This window comes from Pithys albifrons, chromosome 24 (assembly GCF_047495875.1).
Source record: "Pithys albifrons albifrons isolate INPA30051 chromosome 24, PitAlb_v1, whole genome shotgun sequence".
Taxonomy (NCBI): Eukaryota; Metazoa; Chordata; class Aves; order Passeriformes; family Thamnophilidae; genus Pithys; species Pithys albifrons.
Window position 1 is genome coordinate 5,706,580 of NC_092481.1, and position 27,691 is coordinate 5,734,270.

Here is a 27,691-nt window from a genome sequence, read left to right on the forward strand (position 1 = left end):
CACCCTGAGGCTATCCTGGCGCCCCAGAGCTGTCCTGAAACCCAGGGCTATTCCACCACCCCAGGGTTATCCTCACAGCCCAGGGCTGTCCTGGCACCCTAAGGCTATCGCAATACCCAGGAGATATCCCGACACCCCAGGGCTGTCTCAGCATCTCATCCCCTCCCAGGCAGGTTTTGTGCCCACGGGCAGGGTTGGGTGATGGTCTGGGGGTGCCCCTGCTGTCCTAGGGTGCCTCAAGGGATGCCCACTGGTGGATCCCCCCTGTCCCGCTGCCAGCCCGGCTCCGCGGGGCACAGCCCACACCTCGCTCCCCATCGGCGGCATCTCCCCGGCCCCAGGCGCGGCTCCCCCCGCTGCTCACGCCGGGGGTCCCGGGGCGCCGGGAGGCGGCGGCAGAGCCGCACCGGAGCCATTTTGCGCCGCCGCCGCCCGCTCTGGCTCCCGGGGAAAATCCACCGCCGTGTCTTGGCGTTGCCGCGGCCGCCCCGCTCCGCTCCCGCCGCTCCGCGCCCGCCCGCGCTGCACTGCGGGGCCGCCGCCACTCGCATGCTGCCGCCCGCGGGGCGCCGGCCCGGGCCGAGCCGGGACCAGCCGAGCCCAACCGAGCCGGGCCGGGAGCAGCCGCGCCGGGGGCGGCCGCGCCGGGCCGTCGGGGAACCGCCCGGGAGCCGGCGGAGGATGTAGGCGGCGGGAGCGGGGTAAGAGCGCCGGGGCCGCCCCGGTCCCGGGGGGTTGCGGTGCCCGGCGCGGGAGGGGGGACTCTGCCCTGCGGGGCACCGGGACAGTGCGGGACCGGCCCCGCGGGGACGGGACGTGTCACCTGCGGACCCATTCAGCCCTGCAGAGAGGATGTCCGGGGAGAACCGGGAGGATGGCCGGGGGATGGAGCCGGGGGATGGCCGGGGGATGGAGCCGAGGGTGGCCGGGATCGTCTCACCGGTACCGCGGTGCTGAGCTTGGCCAGGATGCCCCGGTGGGTGCGGGAGAAGGGGTGAGGGCATCCCCATCTCCCACTGCCCGAGGCTTTGGGGAGGGGGCCACAGCTCGCAGCCCCTCCAGCGTCTCCCTGAAAGGCGACACCAGCCATCCTGCGCTCTCGCGCTGCGGAGGGATCGGGGCAGGCCCAGGACCCCTTCCCAGCTCGGTGGGCTCTCTCTCTCCATCCGGCCGGGGGGCAGCGCTGGGTGCGAGGGCCATGCCTAGCCCGGTGCTGGGAGCTGGCACGGGGCACGAGCCGATCTGAGCCATCACCGTGCATCCAGGCGCCATGGTTCAACCCAGCCTGGCAGGCAAGGAGAGCTTCGGGGCCCCGGGTTTGGGTTCTCCCTCCTCCTGTCGCCTTCCTTCCTTCCTCTGGACGGTTGGGTTTTGTTGGAGGAGCCGGTCTGGTCCCTCCATCCTATGCCAAACAGGCAGAGCAAGTTGGCGCTGGGACCGCTGGTCTGTCTCCGTCCCGTGACATCCAGCCCTGCACATCACCTCCCTCGTGGGGTGCAGGGCTGTGCTGCCCACAGCGGGTCCCTGCCTGTCCCCCGGGCCAGGCAGGAGGGGACAGAGCTGGGTTGGTGGGTGCTTGTGGGAGCAGGAGGCCTCTCTTGGTGTAAATTGGGGCAGGATCTGGCCAGCAGTGCAGATTCTCCTTTAGGAAATGGATGTCATTTTTTGTCTATCTCAGTTTAAACCCCCGTGCTCCTTCTGTCCCCCCGCGTGCATCCAGCTCTCAAGGACCCCTTCTGCAGGGGAATGGAGCAGGGGGGAAGGCCACAGGCAGATGGGCATGTCTGGAAGGAGCATGTCAGCCCTTTCAAAGCTTTATTCCAGCGCCGGCAGGGCTGGGAATGCAAAAATAGCCATCAAAGTGGCCGTGAAGCATCTGAGCTGCAGGGGTTCCTCTTGGCTGTGGGGGCGGTGAGAACAGTGGCATGGGCTGGGCACAGTCATGAGCTGTGTTTGGGGCTGCCTTGAGCATTTTTATGCCACCGAGCCTGGGCACCAGGACCAGCTCTGGGCATTCCTGCTGCAGGGAGCAGGGTGACACAACTACGGTGTCCCCATCCAGCCTGGGCGAGTTGGTACTGAGCCCTCAGTGTCCAAGTCTTCCTCCTGAGTGCCAAGGTTTGTGCCATGTGGGTTGGGGAGCAGCCCCCTGCCCTCCCAGCTCTCCCTTTGGGCCTGTCTGCCAGCAACCTGGACAAGGCATGGGAGGAAGGGAAGTCGTTGAACAGCCCAGGCTGGGGGTCCCTGCTGGGGGCTCTTCCTTCAGCCTCCCCATCACTAACATGGAGGCAGAGCCATGCCAGGAGCTGTGGGACACAGAGCCTGTGCAGGTGGCTGGTGGCTGTGCTGGTGTGTCTTCCCAGCTCTGCCCGCTCACAAGGGCAGGATCAGGCCCAGCACCAGGGCCTCGTGCCCAGGTGGTGCTGCTGCGATGGGGGCTGGGGCTCCAGATCCAGGTTTTGCAACCACTCGCGTCTCTCCAACAAGCTGATTCAAAACTCTGGATCCCACCCAACCAGAAATTTGGATCTGGAGCCAAAGGTGACTCTTGGCCCTTATTGCCATCACGGGCGAAGCTAAAATCTGGATCTGAGTGGTGACGTGAGGAGCCTGGATCCGGCACAGGGGCTGAACGTGTGGCTTGTGCTCCTTCTGCCCATCAAATTGGATTTCCTGAAATAGCCTGTTGAAGACCAGAGCCCGGCAGGGACCGAATGACAGGTCACCAGGGGTGTGGAAGCCCCATCACAATCCTGGCTGCCTGCTCCAAGAGGTTGGCAGCCAGCAATAATAGTAATATACGGTGCCATTGCTGGGAGAGTGCAGCGCTGGAGAGCTAAGAATAGCAGGCGAGACGTGCCAGCAGTGGGGGACTCACAGGGCGGGCAGGGGGCATGGCTGGACGTGTCCTGGGGGACATCCCAGTCATGGGGTGCATGGAGATGACAGCTCCCCTCCTCACAGAGGGCAGGACATCCCTGCGGTGCTGGTGGCACAGGGCACAGCAGGAGCTGGGGAAAGGCGAGGGGAGGGGATGTGCAGAGTGGTGCCCGGTGCTGTAGACTCTGTGTAGGGCCCTTCAGTGTGGCCTTGGGGCTTTGCTGTCCCTGAGAACTGGCTGTGAAGCCTGTGCTGACAAAGTGGCCTCCAGATTGTGGCTGTCTTGATGGCCCTGTGGTGCCCAGTCCCTCTACAAGCAGCAGCACAGGGGTGCCACCCCGAGAGCCATGCAGGGGGCAGGCTGAGCTCAGCACTCCACACTCATCCAAACTGAGCAGGATTGAGCCCCTTCTCCTCTCCCTGCCCAGCAGCTCATCCCCAGGGCCGTATGGCATTACCCATGGGGGAACAGAGTGACTGGCCACCACAGCCCACAAGCCAAGCCATGGGGAGGCCAGGCTGCTCTCTGCCCACAACCATGGCACGTGGCAGTGGAGCAAGTGCCCATCAGATTAAGGAGAATTAATTTATGCTTTCCCCATCTCCATGGGGCCGGGGGTGCTGTGGCACCCTGTGTCCCCCTCCCACGTGCAGCTGTGCCCCTGCAGCTCCCATGTCAGCACCTCTGCAACCTTCCCTCAATCCTAATTAGCTCCTCCACGTCGCCCCCCAGCTCACTCCTCCCCAAAATGCTGGAGCGGGAAGGAGCCATGACATGGTTTCTAATCAGCTTCTGAATTCAGATTCCTCTTGGCTGTTGTTGGAGGCTCCTCACAGTCTTTGTCTGGTGCTTCCTGAGCAAGGTCTGCTTCACATCTACCCTCGATGCTGGTGCCTTGTGCAGAGGCAGCTGGGAGGACCCTGTGGAAACACAGAGTTTGGAGACCGGGACTGGAAGAGCATCACCAGCACCCACCAACCTGCCATGCCAAAGCAGGTGACCTGCCCACTGCAATCCAGGTCTGGTGGGCACGTGGGCTGTGCTGGCAGCTCCGGCATCTCCTGCCAAGCACCAGGCACTGCTGCTGCTGTATTCCTGGGGCTCGTTCTGCATTGCTCCCGGGTGCCCGTGTGGCTGGTGCGGGAGCTGGGCACTGTGCCCCGCGGCTGGTCCCGGTGCGGCTCCACTGCGGCCGGTGCATTGCTGGGTTTGGCTCCATCCCCGGCACCCAGACCTTGTCGGTAGCGAGTTGTGGCTCTGAGCGAAGGCAGGGGATGCAAACAGTTCCCAGCGCTGCCAAGCCCCAATTAATAGCCTGTGAATCACGATGCCGTTGGAAGAGCAGATGTTTGCAGCGTGGTTGCCAGCACTCAGCGTTTCACCAGGAGTCTGGTTGGCCTGAAAGAGGCAGCTCCAGGCAGCGAGGAGTGATGGGGCCTCACTGCCTGCCCAGCCTCTCTCGCTGCAGGGCCGGGAGCCATTTGGGGTGGGAATTAACTGAAGTTTTTGGTGGGCAGAGCGGAGGGGGAGAACAGCCTGTCTGTGGGTGTGTGGGGGTGCCATGTTGGAGCAAGAGGACTACAAAAATTGAAGGTACCAAATTCTGCCATGGTGGGACCTGCCAGTGTCCCATCCCTGACACTGTGGCCTCAGCCCTGGGCACCCCTTTTCTCCCCAAGGGGCTGGAGGGACTGTGATGGCCTTGGGGGTCCTGGGCCACTTGGTTTAAGAACAGTGAACTAACTGGTAGTTACCAGGGAAATGCCGTGTATCTTGGAGGTGGCTTTCTCTGCTCTGGTTGATGTCCCCAGCTGGAGGACAGAGATGAGACCCTGTGGTGGTTAATACACACCAGGTTGGTGCTTTTGGTCCCATCAGTGCAGCTGAGCTGAGGGATGGTCTCAGTGTTTCATGTTCTGTCTCACAGCACACATCTCCCTGGGCCTTCTCTGGCTCGGGGGGTGTTGGGGACAGCCCCATGGTGAGGTGCCAGTGGGTGTGAGTGTGCAGGACACTGATGGGGGTGAGGGCTGCACGTGGGTACCTGTGGGGCGCAGAGGAGTGTGTGGGTGGGGGGTGTGTGGGATGCTGTGGGTGGGAGCAGTGTGGGGTGGGTGCAGCCGTGTGGGAGCACCCGGGTGCACGTGGGTGCAGAATGCCATGTGTCTGTCCAGGCATGTGGGGCCATGTGTCTGTCCATCCATCTACATGCAGGGCTGTGTATTCATCTGGGTGTGCAGGGGTCTGTGTCCGTGTGTCCATCCCAGCATGCTCCGGGTGTGCTGGGCTGTGTGACCATCCATCCCTTGGCGTCAGGGCTGCATGTCCATCGGGTTGGTGGGGCTGTGTGTCTGTGTGCCATCCAAGTGTGGGGCTCTGTGTCCATTTGTGTGTGAGGCTGTGTGTCTGTCCATGTGTGAGGCTGTGTGTCTGTCCATGTGTGGGGCTGCGTGTCCATCTGTGTGTGAGGCTGTGTGTCTGTCCATGTGTGGGGCTGCGTGTCCATCTGTGTGTGAGGCTGTGTGTCTGTCCAGGTGTGAGGCTGCGTGTCCATCCAGGTGTGGAGCTCTGTGTCCATTTGTGTGTGAGGCTGTGTGTCCATCCCTGTGTGGGACTGTGTGTTCATCCATGTGTGGGGCTGTGTGTCCGTCTGTGTGTGCGGCTGCGTGTCCATCCAGGTGTGGGGCTGCCTGTCGGTGTGTCCATCCGGAGTGTCTGTCCGGGCGTGCGGGGCTGCGTGTCCGTCCGTCGGCGCGGGTGATGCAGCGGGGCGGTGCGTGCGGGGCGGTGCGTGGGCGTGCGGCGCTGCCGGCGTGGGCAGCCCCTTCCCGGGGGTGCGTGTCGGTGCGCGGGGGTGGCCGAGCGCGCCGGGGAGCGCGCGTGGGTGTGTCCCCAGCGCGCGGGGGCGACGGCTCCGCCACCGCCTCTCGCCGCCTGGAAGGTGCCGGTGTCGGCACCGGGAGCGGTGGCCGCTGCCGCTGCCGTGGGTGGCCGTGACCCCAGGGACGGATCCGGCCCCGCTGAGCGGCCTGGCCGCGGCATGGGCAGCCCGCAGGGATCCCGCAGAAGCACAGGGATTCCAGCTGCTGTGCCGCGTCCGTGCCCCGGCTCCCGCCCAGCCCAGGCCGGCAACTTCATGGCTTAGCAGCGACGGCCCGGTGAGTGGGATGGTGGGTGGGAGGGGAGCGGGCCTGGCTCCGGGCAGGGGGGTCTATACCTTGCAGAGCCCCAGTCTCGGGAGAGCCCCGCTTTGTGCCCAGCGGTGCGGGTTCGAGGAGCCCTCCCAGCCCGGGCAGAGCGGGACCTCCCAGGCTGCCCTCAGCTCTAACCCTTTCCTGGCCGAGTCCTCCTCCCCGATGTGCAGGGAGTGCAGCGTGTGGCTCCCGGCCAGCCCTCGCCCAGGCAAGCCTCGGCACAGCCGGAAAGCTCACCCAGCCGGGATGGGAAGCTCCCAGCCCCGAGGTCTCTGCTGCTGTTCCTTGCAGAGCTGGCCCGGGGGCTGTGTCTGCTGGCCCGGGGGCTGTGTGCGCTGGGTGGGGGTGTACTGGGGTTGGGGGCTGCACTTTGGGGGTGTGTAGAGCAGGGCTGTGCTGCTCCTCCACGTGTGTGAGGCGCGGGGTGCCCTGCATGGTGTGTGAGTGTGCTGGCCCATGGATGGAGCTGGGGAGCCCCGGCTCAGCCTGCCAGACGGCCCCTCTGCCGGGGAGCGGCACAGCCGGTGCCGACATCTGTGCTTCGAGCCCTGCCTGTCTTCAGTTTGCTCCTTGGCACAGTCACAGTGGCAGTTGGGTCCCTCCATTCCTCCCCGTGGTTTCCTCTCACCACCCTGCCCCTCCATGACACAAACCTGTGTTCTCTGGTGTGTTTTCTTGGAGGGGAAACTGAGGCAGGAGAGAGGGAAGCAGCAGGGCCCTCTCCCCATCCCTGTCATCCTCAGAGTCCAAACCACGCCTCGCCCTGTGTTGTTTTTTCCTACCAAATGATGCCAAGAGCTGGGGGGAGGTGAGGGCGTCCTGGGCCACAACTCCTGCCTGGCCCCTGGAGCTGCTCTGCTCCTCCTGCTGTTGTCTGGGTCTTCCTTGGCCTGAGGCTGAGAGTGGAACTGGTTGTGGAACCACAGGTGGCCTTCTGTGGCTCGTGTTTCCAGCCTGTGTGGTGACAGTCATAGCCATGGTGGAAGTGGTGGCAGTGGTGGCTGTGACGGTCCTGGTCATGGGGCAGTTTGTACTGGTGGCAAGGGTGGCAGCGATGCCATGGCAGTGACGGTGGTGGCCATAATGGCAGTGGTGTCCATGGTGGTGGTAGCCATGGTGGTGACCATAGTGACAGTGGTGGCCACAATGGTGACGGTGGTGGCCACAAGGGTGGCGGTGGTGGCCACCGCGGCAGTGCTGGCGCTGGCCATGGTGGCGATGACGGCGGGCGCTGTCCGCGGTGCTGATCCCCCGCCGATGTCCCCACCGGCCCCACGCTGCGAGTCCGAACGGCAGGACGGGCATCGTGGTGTGTCCCGACCCCCACTCCTCCCGGGAATGCCCACGGGCGCGCTGGGGCTCGGGGTGCCCCCGCTCCCCTGGGAACGTCCCGCCCTACCCTTGGCCTTTGATGTGCAGTAGCTCCAGACAGGGCTGGCGGACGAGCAGCCACCCACGGCTGTGCCTGTCACCCCACGCCCTGTCACCCACGCCCTGCCACCCCCCAGGTGTGCCCGCCACCCCACGCCCTGCCTGCCGGGCTGAACACGCCCTGCCCGCCACCAGGCGCTGCTGATCGTCCCGACGTGCAGGTCGGACGGGGGCGGGTGCCTTGAGTCGGGCTGGAGAGAGGGGCAGGGCACGGCAGGGCACCTGGGGACACGGGCCACCACAGCACCTGGAGACACTGGCCACCGAGGCTCCATCACGCCCTGTCAAGTTTGGGACAGCCAGAGAGGGTCTGCCAGCCCTGCTTGGTGGTCCCGGGGGGGTTCGGGGTGGCTGATGTGAAGTGCCCCGGACAGCACTGCTGGCTGGGGACACTGTGCCCAGCTCACAGCCCCTGGAGCAGTGTCCCCAGCCGTGGTGCCAGTGTCACTGCTCCCAGAACAAAATGTCAACCCATGCAAATGAGACTGCGGGAGCGGCTGATTGAAGGGCCCTGCCCCGCCCCGGAGTTGCAATCAAATATGCAAATGGCTCCCGAGGAGGCTAGTGAAGGCTATTAATAGCGGGCATGAGCCTGGGAGAAAGCGCAGCGTTCCTGAGGGGATGAGCCTGGGGATGGATGAGCTGGTTCTGCTTGTCCCTCTGCCTGGTGTGTCCCTCTCTCTGATGCCCCGGGCAGGTGGCAGATGGCCCCTGTGGGGAGCCCATGGGCACCAGGTATCACTATGGCCACAATTACCCTTTTCAGGGCCAGTGCTGCCCATGTGCCCACACTCCTGCCCAGTGTCCAGAGTGTGTCTTGGTGCTGAACAGCTTGGAAACCCTGTGGGAAAGTCACAGGTGCTGAAAACACCAGGCTGAGATTTCCCCCCGGGAGTCAAACCAGGAGGGATGAGGTACCCGGGGGCACCCAGGTGCTGATGGGGGTTCTGTGGCTCAGTCTGTCCAGGGAGCTCAGCCCGAGGCAGGTGTCACCATGCTGGGGTAGGGAGGGAAGAAGGGCTCCCTCCCAATGCCCATCCTTCACTCTGTGCTTCCATCTGCCCTTCTCTCTCCTGGTTTCCCTCCACTGCCATCGAGGCAGAGGATGACACTTTTCTTCCAGCTCCAGTGTGAGCACGAGTCATGTTCCCACCATGGTACTGGTGGGGATTGTGCTGTCCCCAGCCTGTGAAGAGGTCTCAGTGCACTTGGCCCCTGTCACAGCCCCTCTGCCCTGTCTCTCGGGTTTTGGGAGCCAGGAACTATCTGACCTTTTTAGAAAATTGCAGAAGTCAGCCTGGAGTCAACAGTAACTAATTATTTAAAATCTGAAACTGGAATAATTAGCCCAATTAACAGTCTCAGGTGATGTTTGATTCCATCTGATAAAGACCCAAGGAAGAGGGAAATTAATTAACCCGTCAGCCTGACATTTGTAGGTCACCGCTGGCTCCTTGCACTGTCTGGGTGGGAGCAGGAGGGGTCTGAGTGGTCCTGTCACTCTGAGTCCAAACGGTCCACAGATTTTGGGGGTCTCGGTGCAGGGAGGGGGCTGTGGGTGAGCCCAGGCACCAGCTGGGGGAGATGGATTGAGGGCTGGTGGGTGAGGGGACAGGGTTCTGTGGTCCAAGGTCAGGGTGATGGGCAGGGGGGCGGGTTCAGTGTCCCCCAGGAACGGTACCAGCCAGGTCTGTCAGTGAGGCAGCAGTTGTGGGCCTTTAAGGTTGCTGTGGAAACGGTGCTGCTCGTTACCAGGAGGAGCCTCCTGCTTTCCAGGCAGGCCCCCCCACCATCCCTGCAGGAGGGGGACCCCCACCCTGGGCAGCTGACACCCCACAGACCCCTGTGTCCAGGGAGGGACATGGTGAGGGCACTGTTGTACATGCACAGGTGGGTGGTGTTGGGTATGCAGCCCCTTTCATGCCCCCTCCAGCATGAACCCCCCCACCCCAGCTCATCCTTGGCATGGCTTGTGATGTCAGGCAGGGCTGTGCATGCGTGGACACACATGTGCATGCATGGACATGTGTGAATCCCAGTGTGCACACCTGCCCAGGCAGCCCAGCCGTGCCCCTGCACCCTCCCGGGACTCCATCCTCCCACATCTGCTGGCACACAGCTGTGCCCACAGCCAGCACATGGACCTGCCTGTGCCACAGCCTGGCACTGGGGCCATGGGGCTGTGCTGGCCCCTCTTGGCATGGCACGGGGCCCACGGGGTGCAGAGTGTGCCATGGCAGAGCCCTCGGCCACAGCCCGGTGCCATGCTCAGCTCTTGGAGTTTTAATGAGGTAAATTTTATAAAAAGCTGTGTTTGCCCTAAATGCCCATCCCTGCGTGAAGCTGCTGCGGCACAGCCCGGGCCCACCCCGGGAGCTGGGCAGGGGGCTACGGTGCTGGGCACACGCTCCCGGGCTGGGCACGTGGCAGCAGCAGGAGGAGGAGGAAGAGGAGGAGGACGAAGGCGGTTTAGCACATTTCCAATCATTTCCCTCCACCCCCCCCAGGTTTACAGCTTACCTCAGCGGCTTATCAGCCTCCAATCTCATTAAATCAGGCAAATTGTAGCATCTGATGTTTTATGGAGATTAAGGTGTGCGCCCAGACTCTATAATTATCGGCAAGGATGTATTTACAATACCTTGTTGCTAGTAAACAAAAAATAACTTCAGATCAAAGCTCTTTTACAGGAAAATAAATCTGCCCATCGAGCCCTGCTGCGGGGCATGACAGGGAGACACCGGAGTGCCTGGGGCGGGTGGGCACCACGGGGGGACACGTGGGAGGCGTTTCGGGGATGTCCCCACTCCCACGTGGGCACAGCAAGTCCCATGTGCTGGATCTACCCCCAGGCTGGTGCGCTGTGCCTGGGTCTCCCTTGGCACCTCTCATGCATTTCTAGAGCGTCACCCACCCCTCCAGCCACGGTTCTGCCGGGAATTTCCACCGCAGGGACCTCCCAGCTGACACAGCACCGGGATTTATCGGCACAAGCGCGCTGCCCCTGGATTTCTCCCAGCGGTGGGAGCGCTGGGATTGCCGCTGCGGTGACGCTGGTTTATTGCTGCCTGAAGAGGATTTATCCGTGCGGCAGGGCCTGGGCTCGCTGCCGGTGTAAATCACCACGGCACGGCCGGCAAGAGCCTCAGAGCTGTGGCTGAGTCCGCCGAGCCTCGACATTCCAACCTCCCGGGGGCTTTCGTGGCCGGGCTCCCTGCGCTCCACACCCCGGCTCGGCTGCCTGACACTGCTGCCCCTTCTCCATCTCAGTCTTGTGCCCACTGAAACGAGAATAAAATGGTGATAATGCTGCAGACGTCCTCTGGAAAGGGCTCTGAGGCAGATGAAAAGCCCTGCTTAAGGGTGAGGCCATTATTATTAATAACTCGGAGCAAGGCTGTAAATTCAGCCGACACAGCTATTACGGGAAATGAACCTGCTCCCCTGCTGGATCCCAGGCTGTCAGGTGTGGGGTGGGGATGGGGACAGGGATGGGGACAGGAGAGCATGGCTGGGTGGTCCATGGCTGATGGTGGGATCGTGTCTTCAGCCACTGGGGCAGCATGGCCAGACCTCTTGTCAGACACTGGCTCCATCCAGGCTCACTGGGATGACTTTTTGGCTTTTTTGGGAAGACTGGAGGTCTGAGGGAGGGGACCTGGAGAACAGGTGACCTCCCAGCAGGAAAGGAGGTGGCTGAGCTTTGGAACAAGGCTGAGATGGGGCTGAAGTGAGCAGGATGTGAGGAACATGGCCAGGGCTGGGTGCAGGGAGAAGGGCCAGGATGCCACAGCTGGCACTGGGCTGGGCTGAGCAGTACCCACCATGGGCATCCTGGGCTGACTGTGCCCATCTGGGCAGTGTCCAGGCAATATCACACCTTGGCAAGGGTTGCATCAAAATAAAAATAACCTGGTGACATTCTGCACCCGCCACCTGCAGCCAGGTCAGCAAAAGGCAGAGCTGCCGTGGCTCCCATTCCATCGAGATAACTTTATCTCTGGCATTGCCACCCCCCAAGTGGGGCAGCCCTGAGGCTGGTGGGTACTCAGGGTGGCAGAGCTGGGTGTGGGGCTGTGCAGGGGATGCCGTGGGGGTGTGGGGTGCCACAGGGTGCCAGGCCTGTGGCCACAGGCTCGTGGTGCTGCCTGCACCCAGCTCAGGAGCTTCTGCGGGGGAACGAGCTTTGATATAAATATCTTTTTGCTCAGCACACGACCTACTTTCCAGACAATGCCATTAGCCTCCCGACTCCCTCATTCATCTTCTGCCATCCTCCCCCAGCCCGCCCCGCAGCAGCACCCGTGCCAGGGCAACCATGGAGAGGTGAGGCAGGATTGGCACCTGGCTCGGTGGCACCATGGGGACTCCCATGCTGGGCTTGGGGCAGGCTGCTCTGTCTGTGCCCTGGCTGGCAAGTGGCCTTACCCAGGCACATCCTCACCTTGTTGGGGACACATTTTTCAGGGTAGGGGGGAACACAGTGAGGGAGCCACACATCGGCTCAGGGCTGGCCCATGGGCAGTGTGGGGGCACAGAGCCCCTTCTGAGCCTCCCCAAAGCATCCCTGGCACTGGTGCCACACACGTGGCTCATCCAAGGATGATCCTGCAGGAGCTCCCACGTGCTGGCAGAGGCTGTGCCGTGCAGTTGGCAGCCGGAGAGTGGCTTGTGGGATTAGGGACAGGTTGGGCAGAAGGTGCCCAGCCCCACTGCCATGGCACTGCCCAGTGCCACCAGCCCCCGTGGACAGCCCTGGCATCAGTTTTCTCCCAAGAGCTGGAAAGTCGTCTCCAAACACAGGACAGCCCTGGGCCCACCTCCACACACCCCCAGGTCGAGCCCCCACTTCTCCCCTGCAGTTAAAATTAAATACTCAGTTTGTATTGCTGGTAAATCCCACAAATCTCTTTTATCTCTAAGCTGTTGTAGCAGGAATATTGGTGGTGTAATCTCCACGGGGGCCCATCCTGCCCTTCACAGCTCCCAGGCTTGGACCACGCTCTGTTTTCCCCACATCTCCCTGTGGGACACTCCTGGTGGTGAAGCAGGACTTGGATGCCAGTGGCAGAGCACTCCTCTCAGAGCACCCCATGGCACCCACCCTGAGGGTCCTGCACGCTGCAGGGTCGAGGGTGTGTGTGGTCCCCATGCTGTGTGTGATGGGGATACCAGTGCCCAGGTGATCCACGTGGTCCTGCCAGAGTGTCCCCATCCCTGCCATGTCCTCCCTCGCCCCCCCCCCCCCCCCCCCTTTGCTCTGTCCCTGCACTAAGAGCATTGTGCAGAATTATGTATTTAAATATTTAGGTTTTCATCAGCTTTGCAAATTAAGCCCATCCATTAAAGCGGCAGTTTGGGTCCTCTGCTGGCAAGCTGGGCTGTGCCATGCCTCGGGCTCACTGTGCTCATCCCAGCCCTGGCCCCAAGGGATTCAGCCTGGGAATGGGACGTGAGGGCTTGGAGCATCCCTGCTGGCACAGGGGCTGAGGGCTCTGCTTCCTCCTTGTTCCTGGAAACCCTGGCCCCTGCGGCCATGCTGTGGGAAAAGCCGTGGGACAGGGTGGTGTTGTAAAGGGAACTGGTTGGGATGGGTGTTATTGAGGTTGGAGTGGAAGGTGCCTCATGATGGGAAACTGGGATGAGGAGCAGCGCTGGTGGCAGGTGAGAGCCCTGGCACAGCCGAGCACCTGGAGGGGGCAGAGTGGGGATGGAAGGGCCAGACCACCCGGGGGCTCGGTGGGAGTGGAGCCAGGGATGGAAGGACCAGCCCACCTGGGTGCTTGGCAGGGATGGGCAGGGGTTGGGCAGGGTTTGTTGCTGCTGCCACGCTCAGCACTAAGGCTGTGCTGCCCCGAGCTCACCAAAGAGGCTTTGCAGTGATCCCTGGCTTAAGTCATTACACTGTGTGGCTGGGGATGTAAGTGGCTTTTTAAGCCCCAGCAGTGTGGCCTGTTCTGTGGCTCCACAAGGGTGGAAGAGAAAAATGGCAGTGATGGAGAAATGGGGCTCATCCTGCACCACTGCCATATGGGGGCCCTGGCACAGCTGGCAGTGCCTCAGGGGCTGCCATGACCCCCAAAGCCTGCAAAGCTCCTCTGACTCAGTGTCACTGAGACCAGGACACTCAGGCAGGTCTAACTCTCTGGGGATGCTGGAGTGAGGTGCCCACTGGGGACCTGGGCAGAGCCCTGAGGGCGAGTGTGGCACAGAGGGATGTCCCTGTTCGTCCCTTCCCTTTGCTGCAGGTGAATATCAGTCTGTTGGTCTCTCCATTCCGCTGGGCTCCCCAGTGTCACCTGCATGCCCCCCATTTCCACCAAGCCCTGGGGGCACTGGAGGGCTGTGCTGGCTGCTGCTGGCCCCAGGCAGTGCAGGCAGATGTTGAGTGTGTCCATAGGAGGGAGGCTGTCCGTGGGCATCACCGGTGATGGTGCTCATCCGTGCGGTGCAGAGCCCATGAACCCCGTGCCAGCTGGCATGGGCTGGGGTGCCCAGGGCCCTGCCTGGCCTGGGGATCTCTCCACTGTGGTTTCCCAACTCAGCCAGCTGCATTCCTGCCACTGTGGCTGTGAGGATCCTCCTCCCTGTGTGCCGTGTCCTGGTTCCCGATGAGCATCACTGTGGGGCTGAGGGGGCTGGAGGTGTCTGTGCCATGGGGCATCTCATCCCTGCCTGTACCCCCTGAAGGATGTTGCCATGGCCCATTCCCTGTGCCACCTCTTCCCTTCCCAGCCAACTCCCTGGGCTCTGGCTGCCAGCCCTGGCTGCTTCCCTTTGTGCAGGGCTTTTGAATTGTGGCTCTTCCACCAAGATCCGGGTTAGGGCTTTTGCAGGGATGGAGTGCCAGGCTCCCTTTTCAGTTGGCTTTGCCTTGCCAGCTCCAGGATGCTCCGGGTCCTTCACCCATTCTGACATAGCAGCATGGCTCTTGTCCCCAGGGAATCGACTCTGGGGACCAGAGTGTCCAGGTGGGTGGTTCTGGGCTGTGTGTGCTGTGCAGGGCAGGAGATCCTGCTCCCCCCTTCCTTGGTGGCAGCAGCCAGAGGCACTGGTGTTGTGCTGGGGAGTCCCAGCACTGGCAGCCGTGCCGGGATCCCTGGCAGCTGGGCGCGTCGTGGCCGTATTTCCTCGCTCTGCTCCACGAGTAATTGCTCAGATGGGGACTTGGGGCAACTCCCATCCCTCTCCCGGCATGGTAATGAGTGAAGAAGACTCAAAGACAAATGGCTCATTAAGAAGCAGTGCTGCATTGCAGGATTTTTCATCCCACCAACCGCTGCATCAGCAGAGGCAGCACCTCTCACGCTTGCTCTCACAGCCCTGGAGAAGGAGCTGTCAGGCAGCTGGGGCTGGTGCCAAAATTAATCATGTGCTTAATAACGTGCCCAGCCCATGGAACTGCCTGTCCTCAGCCTCCCAGCACACAGAGAGGGATGGCCATGCTGGGTTGGAGCCCTGGGGCACCATGGCTTTGGGTTTGGTGCTGGGAAGTGCCTGTGCTCAGTGAGGCCAGGGCAGTGCTGAGCCAGAGGAGATGCCCCTGGCATTGGAGTGTCAGAGCCCCCCAGCCAGCCCTTCTCAGCAGCCTCAGCAAACATTTCTTCCTCCACTCACATTTGCAATTCTTCAGCTGGTGTTTGTCTTCCATGACTCTTTAAAGATCTTGCCTCATCCCTTTTTGTTCCAGCAGTGCCCAGTTGGATCCTGCCCCTCACAGCCCTCTGCAAGGAGTGCCCACCTGCAGCTGCTCTGATTTCTTTTATTAACAGTAATTGGGTTTGATTTCCTGATTGCATCCAGCATGTTTGCTGTGATATTTGCATCTTGCTCACACCCCTTTCCTCTTTCCCTTCTCCTCTTTCCAGTTTCCTCTTCCCCTTCACTCTTTCTTCTTCCCCTTTCCTTTTCTTTTTCCTCTTTCCCTTTCCTTTTCCATTTCTGTGCTAAATTAGGTAATCTCTTACTAAGCCCCTCTTTTTTTTTCCTCCAGGCTGAGTAGATTTTACTAATTCAGCCTCATAAAATAACAGAGCAATTAGTAATAAAATAAAGTGTTTGCTTTCCACAATCCTCCTCACTTACAATGAATTGGGAAAGAGTAAATAGATTAAAAGCGTGGTGGAAACCAACCTGGCAGTATTCCATATTTATTTTCTTCTGACAAGCACAGATCAAATTCGTTCGGGCCCTAAGTGGGAAAACCACTTTATCTGATGTTTTTCCCCGGCTCCAGCCCGCTCGGTGCTGGGCGCTCACGCTGCGTGTTTGTTCTCTCCCGCTTTCATCCCAAGCCACAAAGGTCCCCAGCAGGCCCCGCGCTGGCAGAACCTGGCGCTAATTTGCAGAGCAGAGCGGGCTGAGCTCGCGCCTCTCCCGGCCTGGAGGCTGCAGAAAGGTCCCTTTGCTGCCGCTGGAAAGGCAGGGTGGCGGGAGGAGGCTTTGTGGAGTGTAAGGCTGGATCTGGAGCAAATCAAAGTCGGTGGCGAGGTGGCCGCTGGGCCGGCTCCGGCACCCGCTGGCGGGGAATTGCATAACAGGATGGGGCTGGGGATGGTTTTTTGGGCTAAACTGGGTGAAACACGTGGCTGTGGCCGTGTGGAGCCATTGCTGTCGCTGCTGGTACAGGCAGCACTGGTGGTGGGGGGTGACCTCAGGGCAGGGGGGAAGGCTGGGCTGATAAAAAACACACAGGGAGGTGGGTCAGGCTGATTTTGGGGAGGAATACTCTGGCTTTTCCTCCATCCCTCTCGTGTTCCTCCTCCAGAGCCTGCTGCCCCTGGGAGACCCAGCGTGGAGGAGCTGCTGCCAGCTGGGGCCATGAGGACAGCATCCCCCTGAGTGCCAGGCGGTGAGTGACATGCCAGGACCCCAGCACATGCTGCCCATGGCAGGGGCTGCTTGGGAAGGGTGGGAGGCCAGGACCCCCTGAGTGTGAGGCCACCAACCCCATCTCTTGGGGGTTTACCTGGAAATGTTGGAAAACCCAGCCTTGCACCAAGGCAATTTGGCAGACCCAAACATTGTGGTGGGGATTTGCTCTTCTGTCACCTCCCTGCTGGTGGTCCCAGAGCTGGAGGGAGCCTGGGTGCCACAGGGTCCAAGGGAAGCTCAAGCTTCTCATGGGGCTGCTCTGAATCCCCACAACCCTGGGCCCTGGCATGGCGGTGCCTCCAAGGCCAAGTGCTCCTATGGGAAATTAAGCAGGAAGCTGAATTTTGGGGTGGCTCAGAGCACTGGGGACTAGGAGCCCCTCTCCTCCCTGTGCCAACCCTTGTGGTGAGGAGACACATCAGAGGGAGGGTGGCAATGGAGAGTTGCCACTGGGAGTTTCTGGAGGCTCTGGAAGCAATAAAGGCAAGGAGTGAGTTATTTGTAATGGTAATTATGCTCTTCCAGTTTATCCTAGCACATAATTGTGTGGGCGGTAGGTTCCCACTGGTGGTAATTACCCTGGTGTTAAATGGCACAAAATTCAGCTGGGCTGGGTTTTTCCCCCTTGACTTGAGTCTGTGTTTGGGTGGCACAAATCCTTCCATCCTGAGGGCTGTGCAGTTGAGCAGCCTTTGGTGGGACACGGCTCCAGCTCTCAGCCACCAGTTCATGAGCCACACTCTGTCCAGCTCCCCCAGCTCCACGTGCCATCCTCCTGCCCACACTGCCCACCTGGGAGAGAGCAGAAGAGCAGGTTCTGCAGCTTCTCCCATCCTCTGTGCATGGCCATCCCCACTGGAACACGTGGATAGGCATCCTGTTCTGTGCTGCCTGTGCCGAGCCTCACAGGATCACTCCTGACCCCTTCCCCATCTCCAGGGTGCCCACGGGGGGACTGGCTGGTCCCTGGGCAGGACACAGGCGCTGGCATGGCTTTGTTGAGCTGGGAAGCACATCCTTCACCATGGCATGTCCCCATCTGCTGTCGCCGCTCCGCAGGTGCGGGGGAGCCGCGGCGCTGCCTCTCCGGCGCGTTCCGGCGCTGTTGAAATCCTGCACCTGCCGAGCACAAAAGCCCGGCGGGCTCGTGCTGACGGGCGCCGCAGCTATTTTGACTCCTTCTTCCCGCCGCAGCAGCAATATTTGGATCAGCTGAGAGTTCCCTCCCCGAGCAGGAGATGATAGCTCAGCCCACGGAGGCAGAGCCGGGCTGGGAGCCTGTTTGTCCATCCATCCATCCTGCTGTTAGATCCCTGGGCAGGGAGACAGCTCCAGCCCACACTGCTGCTCCTGCTCCTCGCAGCAGCTCTCCCGAGGGGGGAGAGGCATCTTCTCTACCAGCTGCAGCATCCTTCCGTTCAGACACAACAATTAGGGAGCCTCGTTAGAGCAGGAGTACAATGGTGAGAGTGGGGAGTGGTGCAGGAAGGAGCTATTCAGCCCCAAAACTGGGAAGGAAGGTGGTGGCAGTGGCTTAGTAGGGCCCTGTCTGCCACTCATGGCCAATGAGCCATCACTGCTCATCCCCACACCTCTTGGGGACCCTCAGCCACTCCCACTTCTGGGGTTTCTTGGGGAACACAACCCCCTCCCACACAGCCCTGGCCCTTCCAGTGTCCCTCAGTTGCAATCCCTGTGGTCTAACGGACCCAACGTGCCGCAGGGAATGTCCCACGGTCACCTTTCCCTGCAGCCAGGCCTGGAGATGAGCTGCCTGCAGCACCCTGCCCAAGTATGATAACAAGAACATCAGCGATGCCTGTTAATTAGCCAAGATACTCTGGAGAATAAGTAATTTCCTCATTTACAGTGAAACCAAAGGCAGAGCCTTTGAGGGACTGTAAGGAACGCAAACCTCCATGGGTGCCGGCGGCTCCGGCGGCTGGCACGGGCTCAGCCTGGCTCGATGCCATCCATCCTCCTGCTTCAGTGTGGGGCTGCCCCACACTCAGCACAGCCACCTCTGCTCCTGGCCCCCCATCCGGGGGGCTGGCAGGTTTTGGGGGGTCGGAGTTGTGAGTCTCCATCTGCCTTTGGGTGCTCCACGTGGGAAGGATGGGCTGGATGGAGACATCAGAGCGCGGCCCCCCCTCGCCCCGCGGCAGCTCATTAGCGGAGCTGTGAATCGCAACGGCTGAAAAACTCAGCCAGAACCGTTTTCCTAATGGAGAAACACTTCATAATATTTGGTGTTGGAGAAGAAAACAAGGATCTGCTGATGGCTGTGTGTCCTTCCTCACCGTCTGCAGGCCCTGCTGCCTGCATCGCTGCTGGCAGTGTCTTCTTCTTCACACTGCCCTCTCCAAGCAGATGACCTGGGGGACAATCACAGTTGCCCAGCCCTGGCACCATGCCCTGCTTGCCCCATGATTCTGGCACTTCACAGAGGCTCAACCAGGGCTGAATCCTGCCCTGGGAGCTTTCCAGTCCCCTCAGTTGGTTTCTGTGGGGCAATCCCAACGTTTTGCTGGCAGTGGGATTTCTGGGTAACCCAAATGTTTTGCTGGCAGTGAGGTGCAGAGGGGAGCTTGACACCGTGTCTGTCCCTGTGCCCACAGATGAGCCTGCAGGGACATCCCTGCAGGATGCCGAGGCTACGGGGAGGATGCTGACACCATGAAGGGCTACCATGGGGAGCGTAGCCAGACACAGCCCTCCTCCGGCCACCGCTGCCGCTGCATCCCAGAGGACTGCGAGCATCCCGCCGACTACATCCCGCCCTACCTGCTCAGCCCCAGCGAGCCGTGTTCCCTGGAGCATCCCTACTGCCCGGCACGCAGCCCCGGCGCGGCCAGCGAGTGCCCGGGCGGGCCCCTGAGCGAGCCGCCCTCCGCCAGCGCCAGCAGCACCTTCCCGAGGATGCACCACGCGCAGCAGCAGCAGCAGCCCTACGACTCCTGCGACGAATGCATGGCGACCGCCCACCCCTCCAGCAAGATCAACCGCCTGCCCCCCACGCTGCTGGACCAGTTCGAGAAGCAGCTGCCGCTGCACCACGACGGCTTCCACACGCTGCAGTACCCGCGGGCCGGCGGCGCCGAGCCCCGCAGCGAGAGCCCCAGCCGCATCCGCCACCTCGTCCACTCCGTCCAGAAGCTCTTCGCCAAGTCCCACTCCCTGGAGGCGCCGGCCAAGCGGGACTACAACGGCGCCAAGATGGACGGCCGCGGGGACGGCTACCACCACCACCACCACCACCATCATCACCACCACCACCACCAGTCCCGCCATGGCAAACGCAGCAAGAGCAAGGACCGTAAGGTGGACTCCCGGCACCGGTCCAAGATGTTGGGCTGGTGGAGCTCCGACGACAACCTGGACAGCGACAGCAGCTACATGGTGTCCGGCCGGCACGCCACTGACCAGGGCACCCAGTACTGCGTGGACGCTCCCGAAAGTGCCTTCAGAGACTTGACCTTGAAGAGTCTAAAGGGTGGCGGGGAAGGAAAATGCCTGGCCTGTGCAGGCATGTCCATGTCTCTGGATGGCCAGACGCTCAAGAGGAGTGCCTGGCACACCATGACTGTCAGCCAGGCCCGGGAAGCCTATCCCAGCGCTGGTGGCACCGAGAAGACCTTGATGCTTCAGGAAGCAAAGGCCAAAGACCGAGCATATCAGTACCTGCAGGTGAGGGGCCAGGCAGGGTGAGGGGACCGTGGTTCTCGGTGCCATGTGATGAGCTGGGACTGGGACCCTCCATCCAGCAGTCTGGGGTGCTGTGGGGATGCTCCAGTTCTGCTTCACATCCCCAGCACCTGTGTTCGGTTCCATGCTGGTCTGTGCTGTCCCCTTGAAGTCCATCTGCTGCCTCCTGCCCTGTGCAGGCTGGATTTGGGGTCAGACCAGCTCTGTCAGCTCAGGGCCACCAGCAACCCTGCACCCACTCCCTCCTCATGGCTTTTATCTTGCCTGTACATCTGGCTGGGTGCCACTGCCTGCCTTGTCACTGGGCTCCCTTCTAGGTCACCCCCCTTCCAATTAAAAACTAATTAACTCTTCTCTCCCTTTCCTGGGGGAAGGAGACAGGGAACAGCAATGCTGTGCTGGCCAGGAGTGGGGATGGCTGGGATCCATCTCTGCTGGCAGCGAGGGCATCAGGGCAGGGTGCCGGCCCCATCACCCTCCCTGTGGGCCCCAGGGGACACTGTCCCCCTGTCACAGCCTGGTAAGGACCCTGTGGTGCTGGCATCAGCGGCACGTGGTGGGACTGGTGCCTGCTAAGTCAAGCGAGCACTGCGCTGACATGGGTGGGATTTGGCCCAGACGCTCCTGCCAGAGGGGCCGTGAGGTGGGAGCTGCTGCACTGCCCCACATTTTGGGAATGGGGAGCTGTGACTGTTAGGAGGGATCACCTCTCCTGGATTTAGGGGCTTTACCAATGGGTAGGAGATTCCAGGGTCTCTTCCTGCAGCTCTGAGGTGTGTGGAGAGGACAGGGGAGCTGAGCACTTGTGCTGGATTTGGGATGGGCTTGGGCTGGCACGTGGCTCGGCTCTGTGTCTTGCTTGTGGGAGCCTGGCTGTTGCATCCTTTCCCACTTGCCTTCTGCTCCAGGTGCCACAGGACGAGTGGAGTGGGTACCCAGCGGGCAAGGACGGGGAGATCCCGTGCCGGCGGATGCGCAGTGGCAGCTACATCAAGGCCATGGGTGACGAGGACAGCGCTGACTCGGACTTCAGCTCCAAAGTGCTGCCCAGGGCGGCCACGCGGAGAGACAGCTACCGCCGCTCCTCCAGCGCCGACCAGGCCAGGACCAAGTAAGGGCTGTTGCTTCCCAGCCCCATCCCAGCACTGCAGGCAGCAGCGGGGCCACATGCTGGGGCTCCCTGCAAGGATGAGTGGCATCATCCCTGCTCATGGCACCGTCCCTGCTCCAGCCATGCTCCCCAGTTCGGCAACACTGAGCCCTGTCCCTGCACTGTCAGGGCACCGGGGGGGACATGGCTGTGCTGGGCTTTGGGAGGGACCTGCTGCTACAGCCACATGCAGAGTGTGGGAAGAAGAGGCATGTTCAAAGGGGGACAACTGAATGTGCAGTTTCAGTGGGTGACAGTTTTTGGGGCAGGTAGGAGTGGGGACAGCAGCGGTGACCAGAGGGAGCATCTCTGCAGCTGCGTTTCCAAGTGCTTTGCTGGAATGTGTTGCTTTTGGTGCCATCCCTTCTATTCCCACTGTCTCTCATTAGGTTTGCAAGTAGGCACTATTCTGATTCATATATCTGTAACTGTCCCAGCTGCTGCACACCACCACGAATGCTCCCGCGGGGACAGAGCTACGGGCGCTCCTTCACCACCGGCCAGGTAGGTCCCATGGCATGGGTGCTGTGGGATAGAATGGGGCAGGAGGGTGGTGGATGTCCCTCTGAGCATCTCCTGCCCCGGCTCGCCACCTCCAGCCTCACTCACCACTTTCCCCAGATCAATGACGAGCTCAACCACCAGTTTGAGGCCGTGTGCGAGTCGGTTTTTGGCGAGGTGGAGTCACAGGCTGTGGAGGCGCTGGACCTGCCCGGCTGCTTCCGCATGCGGAGCCACAGCTACCTGCGTGCCATCCAGGCGGGATGCTCCCAGGACGACGACTGCCTCTCGCTCTTCTCCATGTCGGCCCCTCCTGGGCCGCCCATCACCAGCAGCATCCTGAAGCCCAGCACTTGTGAGTCCCGGGGGGTGGTGAGGGCTTGGCTGCGTGAGGGACCCCCCCATCTCCCTCCCTGCTCACCTGGGCACCTCCCAAGGGCTGCTGCTGCCCCCACTACCCTGGTGCCCTGCAGCCCATGGCACAGGGTGTGATCATCCTGCTCGTGGCTCAGGCCCAGTCAGGAGGCTGCTCTGTGTCCCCAGTACCCATTTACCATCCTCTCTTTCCCTCCATTTCTGTCCTCATCTCTGCCACTTGCTGAGTGCTGCAGTGGTGTGGCCAGCATGGGTCTGGGGTGGTTTCCAATTCTAAAAACTGGCCAAACAGCCCCTCTGAGCTCCAGTCTGGATCTCAACCAGCTGAGAGGCAAACCCTGTAGGGCTGAGAACCCCCTGCTGTGGGAGGAGGTGGGCACCATTCCCCGGGGTCCCTGTTCGTGGTGGAAAATGAGCAAGTGTCTGTGTTTTCACGTGCCTTTTCATCCTGCGCCTCTCCCACAACAGCCTTCAGTTACAGAAAAGCTCCACCTCCCATCCCTCCAGGAACCAAAGCCAAACCCCTCATCTCTGTCACGGCGCAGAGCAGCACCGAGTCCACCCACGAGAGTTACCTGCCCAGCGAAGTTTCCCGCAGCCCAGCCTGGTCCAAGGATGCCACAGCTCGCTGCAACTCAGCTGAGAGCCTGGAGAGCTCCAAGGTGACGGCTGTGGCCCTCGACCTGCCCCCGGTGCAGCCCCGCGCCGCTCCCAAGCCCTCCACCCTCATCATCAAGGCCATCCCCGGCCGGGAGGAGCTGCGGAGCTTGGCGAGGCAGAGGAAGTGGCGCCCGTCCATCGGTGTCCAGGTGGGCTCTGCTCCTCCCCGTGGGCTGCCTGAGTGTGGGTGATGCTGAGCCGCTGTGCTGTGTCTCAGGGCTGCCCCTCCAGCATTGTCCCTCTGTCCCTTGGCAGGTTGAGGCTGTCTCTGACTCGGATACGGAGAGCAGGAGCCAGAGGGAGTTCCACTCCATTGGGGTACAGGTGGAGGAGGACAAAAGGTACTTCATGGCAGGACTGGGCTGAGACCTGCCACACTCGCTGCACCAGGGCACTGGGTTCCCACGGGCTCCTTAAGCTCCACACACCACGGCTGCCCAGCGGCATCTTTTTCCTCTCTCCTCTGGTTGAGACCCCAGACCCATCCCAGGCCAGTTGCCCCCACCTGGGGCAGAATCTGGCCCTCCCTTTGCCCTTGCTGCTGCCCAGGGAAGGGTCTGCCCTGTTCCCACCCTGTGCCAGGTTTCCTTTGCTGGGCTCAGCCTTGGGCTTTGAGCCTGGGCCAGATGCAGAGGAACCTTTGGGCATTTCTGCAGCTACCCATGACATTTTGGCCGGGGTGGAAATGCCAGGTGTGCCAGGACCTGCATGGCCTGCGGGAGGGTAACCCAGGCATCGTGCCACGCAACCCGTGCAGGCTCCTCTCCATCCTCAGTCCAGCGCCGGTAGCCATGGAAACGGGCTAAGAGCAGACGAGATGAGGGACTGGCGGGTTGCAGCTGCTCAGGGTTGTCCCCAAGGGCCCTGAATGCTTTGGGATCCAGATCGGCATCCCCAGTCCCACCCTGCATGCGGGCATCTCCTCACCCTGCTCCTGCCCCCACCATGGTACCCAGCAGGGGAATGCGACAACGGGGATGTCCCCTGTAGCCATGAGGGTCCCCACACGCTCTCGCTCTCCGCAGGCGGGCGCGCTTCAAGCGCTCCAACAGCGTGACAGCGGGAGTGCAGGCGGACCTGGAGCTGGAGGGCTTCACCGGCCTGGCCGTGGCCACCGAGGACAAAGCCCTGCAGTTCGGGCGCCCGTTCCAGCGGCACTCCTCGGAGCCCGAGTCCGGCCGGCAGTACGCCGTGTACAAGACGGTGCACACGCAGGGGCAGTGGGCGTACCGGGAGGATTACCAGCTGCAGTACGACACGGTGGAGGTGCCCCGGCGGGATGCCTGGATAGAGAGGGGCTCCCGCAGCCTCCCCGACTCCGGCCGCGCCTCCCCCTGCCACCGCGACGGGGAGTGGTTCATCAAACTGCTGCAGGCAGAGGTGGAGAAGATGGAGGGCTGGTGCCAGCAGATGGAGAGGGAGGCTGAGGACTATGACCTGCCCGAGGAGAGTGAGTTGGGGCGGGGCTGCAGCGTTGAGAGAGACTGGAGGTCCTGTAGAGTTGAAGCGTCACAGGCACGGTCCTGCAGTGCTGCCACCTTAGAACATCTCCCCTGATAAGGCTAAAGAAGTTGGGTGAGGGCAAGAAACACAGGGAAACCCTCTGGGGCTAGAGAGGTGTGGAGGAGGGAGGAGACATGACACGTTGGAGGGGCCTGAGCTGCTCGTGCTGTCTTGCTACCCTGGAGGTGCAGGTCCCCATAGTCTGTGTGCCCTCAAGAGTGCTGAGTGTCTGCTCTCCTTCCCCCAGTTCTGGAGAAGATCCGGAGTGCAGTGGGCAGTGCCCAGCTCCTCATGTCCCAAAAGGTGCAGCAGTTCTACCGCCTCTGCCAGCAGAACATGGTGAGTGTGGGCAGTGGTGCTGGGGGTCAGCTGTGGTGGTGGTGGGGTCTGATACCCTCAGTCAGTGGAAAACAGATTTTTACCACCATGGAGGAGAGGAGGACACAGCCCCCCTTCCCCGCACTGGGTTACATGGTCACATGGGCAGCAAAGCTGATGTCCTGTGGGTGGACATGGATGACACAGTGTCCCTCTGTCCCCACAGGATCCCAACGCATTCCCTGTGCCCACCTTCCAAGACCTGGCTGGCTTCTGGGACCTCCTGCAGCTCTCCATTGAGGATGTCAGCATGAAGTTCGCAGAGCTCCAACAGCTCAAGGCCAATGGGTGGAAGATTGTGGAGCCCAAGGTAAGGGCAGGGCACTGGCACTCACCCCTGGCACTTCTCCCTCCCTCCTCCTCTCCAAACACATCTGAACCCAAACCACTGCAAGGCTGTCACTGGCAACTGCTTTTGGCAGTGGAAAAACAGATCTGGGAAAAAGTGAGCAAAAGAAAGTCTGTTCTCCCACTGAGGTATCCCCGCTGTCTGCAAGGGGCTGGGGAGGGTCCTGGCACGGGTTGGGTGAAGGAATGAGCAGTCCTGCCTTGCAACTGGCACATGTGGGAGGATCTTTGGAGCCTCTCCCATAGCTTTGGCACCCACTGGGCTGTGCCAGTCCCAGGAGGTCCCAGCCTGAGCCCCTGTTGTCTGTGCAGGAAGAGAAGAAGGTGCCTCCCCCGATACCAAAGAAGCCGCCGCGCTCCAAGGTGCACCCGGTGAAGGAGCGCTCCCTGGACTCGGTGGACCGGCAGCGGCAGGAGGCTCGGAAGCGGCTCCTGGCAGCCAAGAGAGCCGCGTCCTTCCGCCAGAGCTCGGCCACCGAGAGCGCGGACAGCATCGAGATCTACATCCCCGAGGCACAGACCCGGCTGTGACCGCAGCCCCCGCTTTTCTACCCGGACTGCACGGCGCGGCCGTAGCTCACTGTGATGGGGGGCCGCGGGGACACCCTGGGGCAGCTCTTGGCCCCACTCACAGCTTCTCTCTTTTCTATCTTAGACCTTTCGTGGATCCGACGGCGGGTGAACGCAAGCCCGGTTTTGTCCCGTCCCCTTGCCCCCGCCCGCATGCCCCTGCCAGCCTCTCCTGGGGTCCGGGGCTCTCCCTCCCTCTGCCCTCCCTGGGGCTGTGTCCCAGCCTTCTGTCCCTTTCCTGCTCCCCAGCCCTCCTGCACACCCTCCCCGCATCTCAACCCAAAGAGAGGTGACCCTCGTGGCCCGACCCCGCCGGGCTGGAGGGGAGGGGGCTGCAGGCAGGCCCCCCGCCTTTCTGTACTCAGTGCAATCCCCCGGTGTGCAGCAGGGTCGGACTCCCCAGCCCCTGCTCGGCCAGAGCCCCCCAGTCCTGCTCCCCAGCCCTGCTGGGACAGCAGGGACAAAGTCCCCTCGCTGTTTCCCCCCACCTGCAGCTCAGGTGCCACGGGGACCCAGGGCTCCTTCCCCTATATACATATATAAATATAACCCAAGGAATAAACCAGAAACCACACGTGACCAGCGCTGTGTCCTGCCTGGTGGGACGGACCAGCGCAGCAGAGACGCCCGGTCACGGCGAGCCGCCCCGCTTCCCTCGCACGGAGCATCGCCACGCGCTTCTCCCCTGCCCGCTCAGCCCTCCTGCCCCTCAGTCCATCCCTCATCTGTCCGCCCTTCCCTCCTGCCATCCTGGAGTCTGGGAGCACCTCTGCAGCATGGCACTTGCCAGGGACAGGGACAATACAGTCCCCCTGTGCCTCGCTGCAGGTGGGAGACACCTCCTTTAGTGTGAGCGAGGTGGTAGCAGTGGAGAGAACCACCCCCAGACCATTCCCACCTGAGGTGCCAGGGACCACAGCTGGATTTGGCACCGCTGGGTGGGACAGGAGAGTGGACATGGCCAGCAGCTGCCCCTTGAGTGTGGGGCTGCTAGAGATCCCTCCTGGTGGGTCCCTCCTTGTCCCTGAGCTGCCAGTGCCCTGAAGGATGGGACAACCCAAGATGGGGCTGTCATGTACCTGGTGCCCTCTGGGGCCAAGGGACACTGGGATGTTGCTGCTCCCAGCTCCCCCATCGCTGTGCACCGAGCCTGGAACAGGGTTGAGGTTCCCCTGTGGTCCTCTCCTGGGCAGATCAGTGTGGTGGGGCAGAAAGCTGCATCTGTCCCATCCCTGTCGTTATCTCCATTCCCAGTCCTCCTCCAAGCATCCTGTGCCCCTCAGTGCCCCTTTTGGTGGCAGAAGAGGGGAGGACCCCACCCCTGTTCCTCACCCTGCCACGCCAGCAGCGCCACGCAGCATCACCAGCCACCCGCAAGGCAGGGCCGGTGGGTTCCAGGTAGCTCCCAAAATCTGGGGCCAAACCTCACCCAGGCCCTCGGGCAGGGCGGTGGGGTCAGAGGCAGCTGGGGGGGGGGGCTGGGGCCAAGCAGGAGGACGCCTCGCTGGGGTCCCTTTCTCCAGGGGGTCCGTCGGTGCTAAACACCTCTGTGACGGCAGCAGCCACTCAGCCACCCAAAGCCCTTTCCCACCCGCTCCCCCTGCACGCCGGATTTAGGGATGTGCCTGGGAAGGGCCCCCGCCCCGGCCAGCGCCGTGCAGTGACCGTGACACGTGGCTCCCTTTTTATTGTAACGAACCGCCGCAATTAATAAAGATGACTTTGGTTACTCCGGGCCAGCAGCCGCCTCCCCGCGGGGACACGGCCGGCGCCGGGCTCGCCTTTCGCCCGTCTCTTGTCCCTTTGAGTCCGTGGGGAGGGAGAGGGATCGTCTGAGGGGTGGGAAATGGGTGTCCGTGGGGCGGGTGATGGGCTTTCGCTGCCCCCTCGTGTCCCTCTTGTCCCTCCGTGTCCCTCCTGTCCCCTCCATGTCTCTCTCCATGTGTCCTCCCCCGTGTCCCCCTATGTTCCCCCGTGTCCCTCTGCCATGTGTACCCCCGTGTCCCTCTGTGTCCCCTCCATGTTCCCCATGTGTCCCCCCGTGTTTCTCCCCGTCCCTCCTGTCCCCTTGTGTCCCCCCTGTTCCCCCGTGTCCCCTCCTGTCTCCCCCGTCCCATCCTA

At 61.9% G+C, this 27,691-nt stretch overlaps 1 protein-coding gene across 4 annotated transcripts; it reads left to right on the forward strand.

The window, feature by feature from the left end:
* Window positions 1-436: 436 nt before the first annotated feature.
* On the forward strand, window positions 437-27,355 carry DLGAP3 (DLG associated protein 3). 4 transcript variants are annotated; one of them, XM_071576745.1, is made up of 12 exons: window positions 437-701; window positions 16,274-16,357; window positions 18,999-20,067; window positions 20,994-21,196; window positions 21,625-21,739; window positions 21,857-22,091; window positions 22,580-22,920; window positions 23,027-23,112; window positions 23,797-24,221; window positions 24,522-24,613; window positions 24,819-24,962; window positions 25,313-27,355. In XM_071576745.1, exons 3-12 carry the CDS (start codon window positions 19,057-19,059, stop codon window positions 25,529-25,531), a joined length of 2,871 nt encoding a protein of 956 aa, XP_071432846.1. In that variant the 5' UTR covers window positions 437-701; window positions 16,274-16,357; window positions 18,999-19,056; the 3' UTR covers window positions 25,532-27,355. The 4 variants fall into 4 exon arrangements, with proteins under 4 accessions (XP_071432846.1, XP_071432850.1, XP_071432849.1 ...); XM_071576749.1 differs by having other exon boundaries at window positions 21,673-21,739; XM_071576748.1 differs by having other exon boundaries at window positions 437-683.
* The last annotated feature ends 336 nt before the right edge of the window (window positions 27,356-27,691 follow it).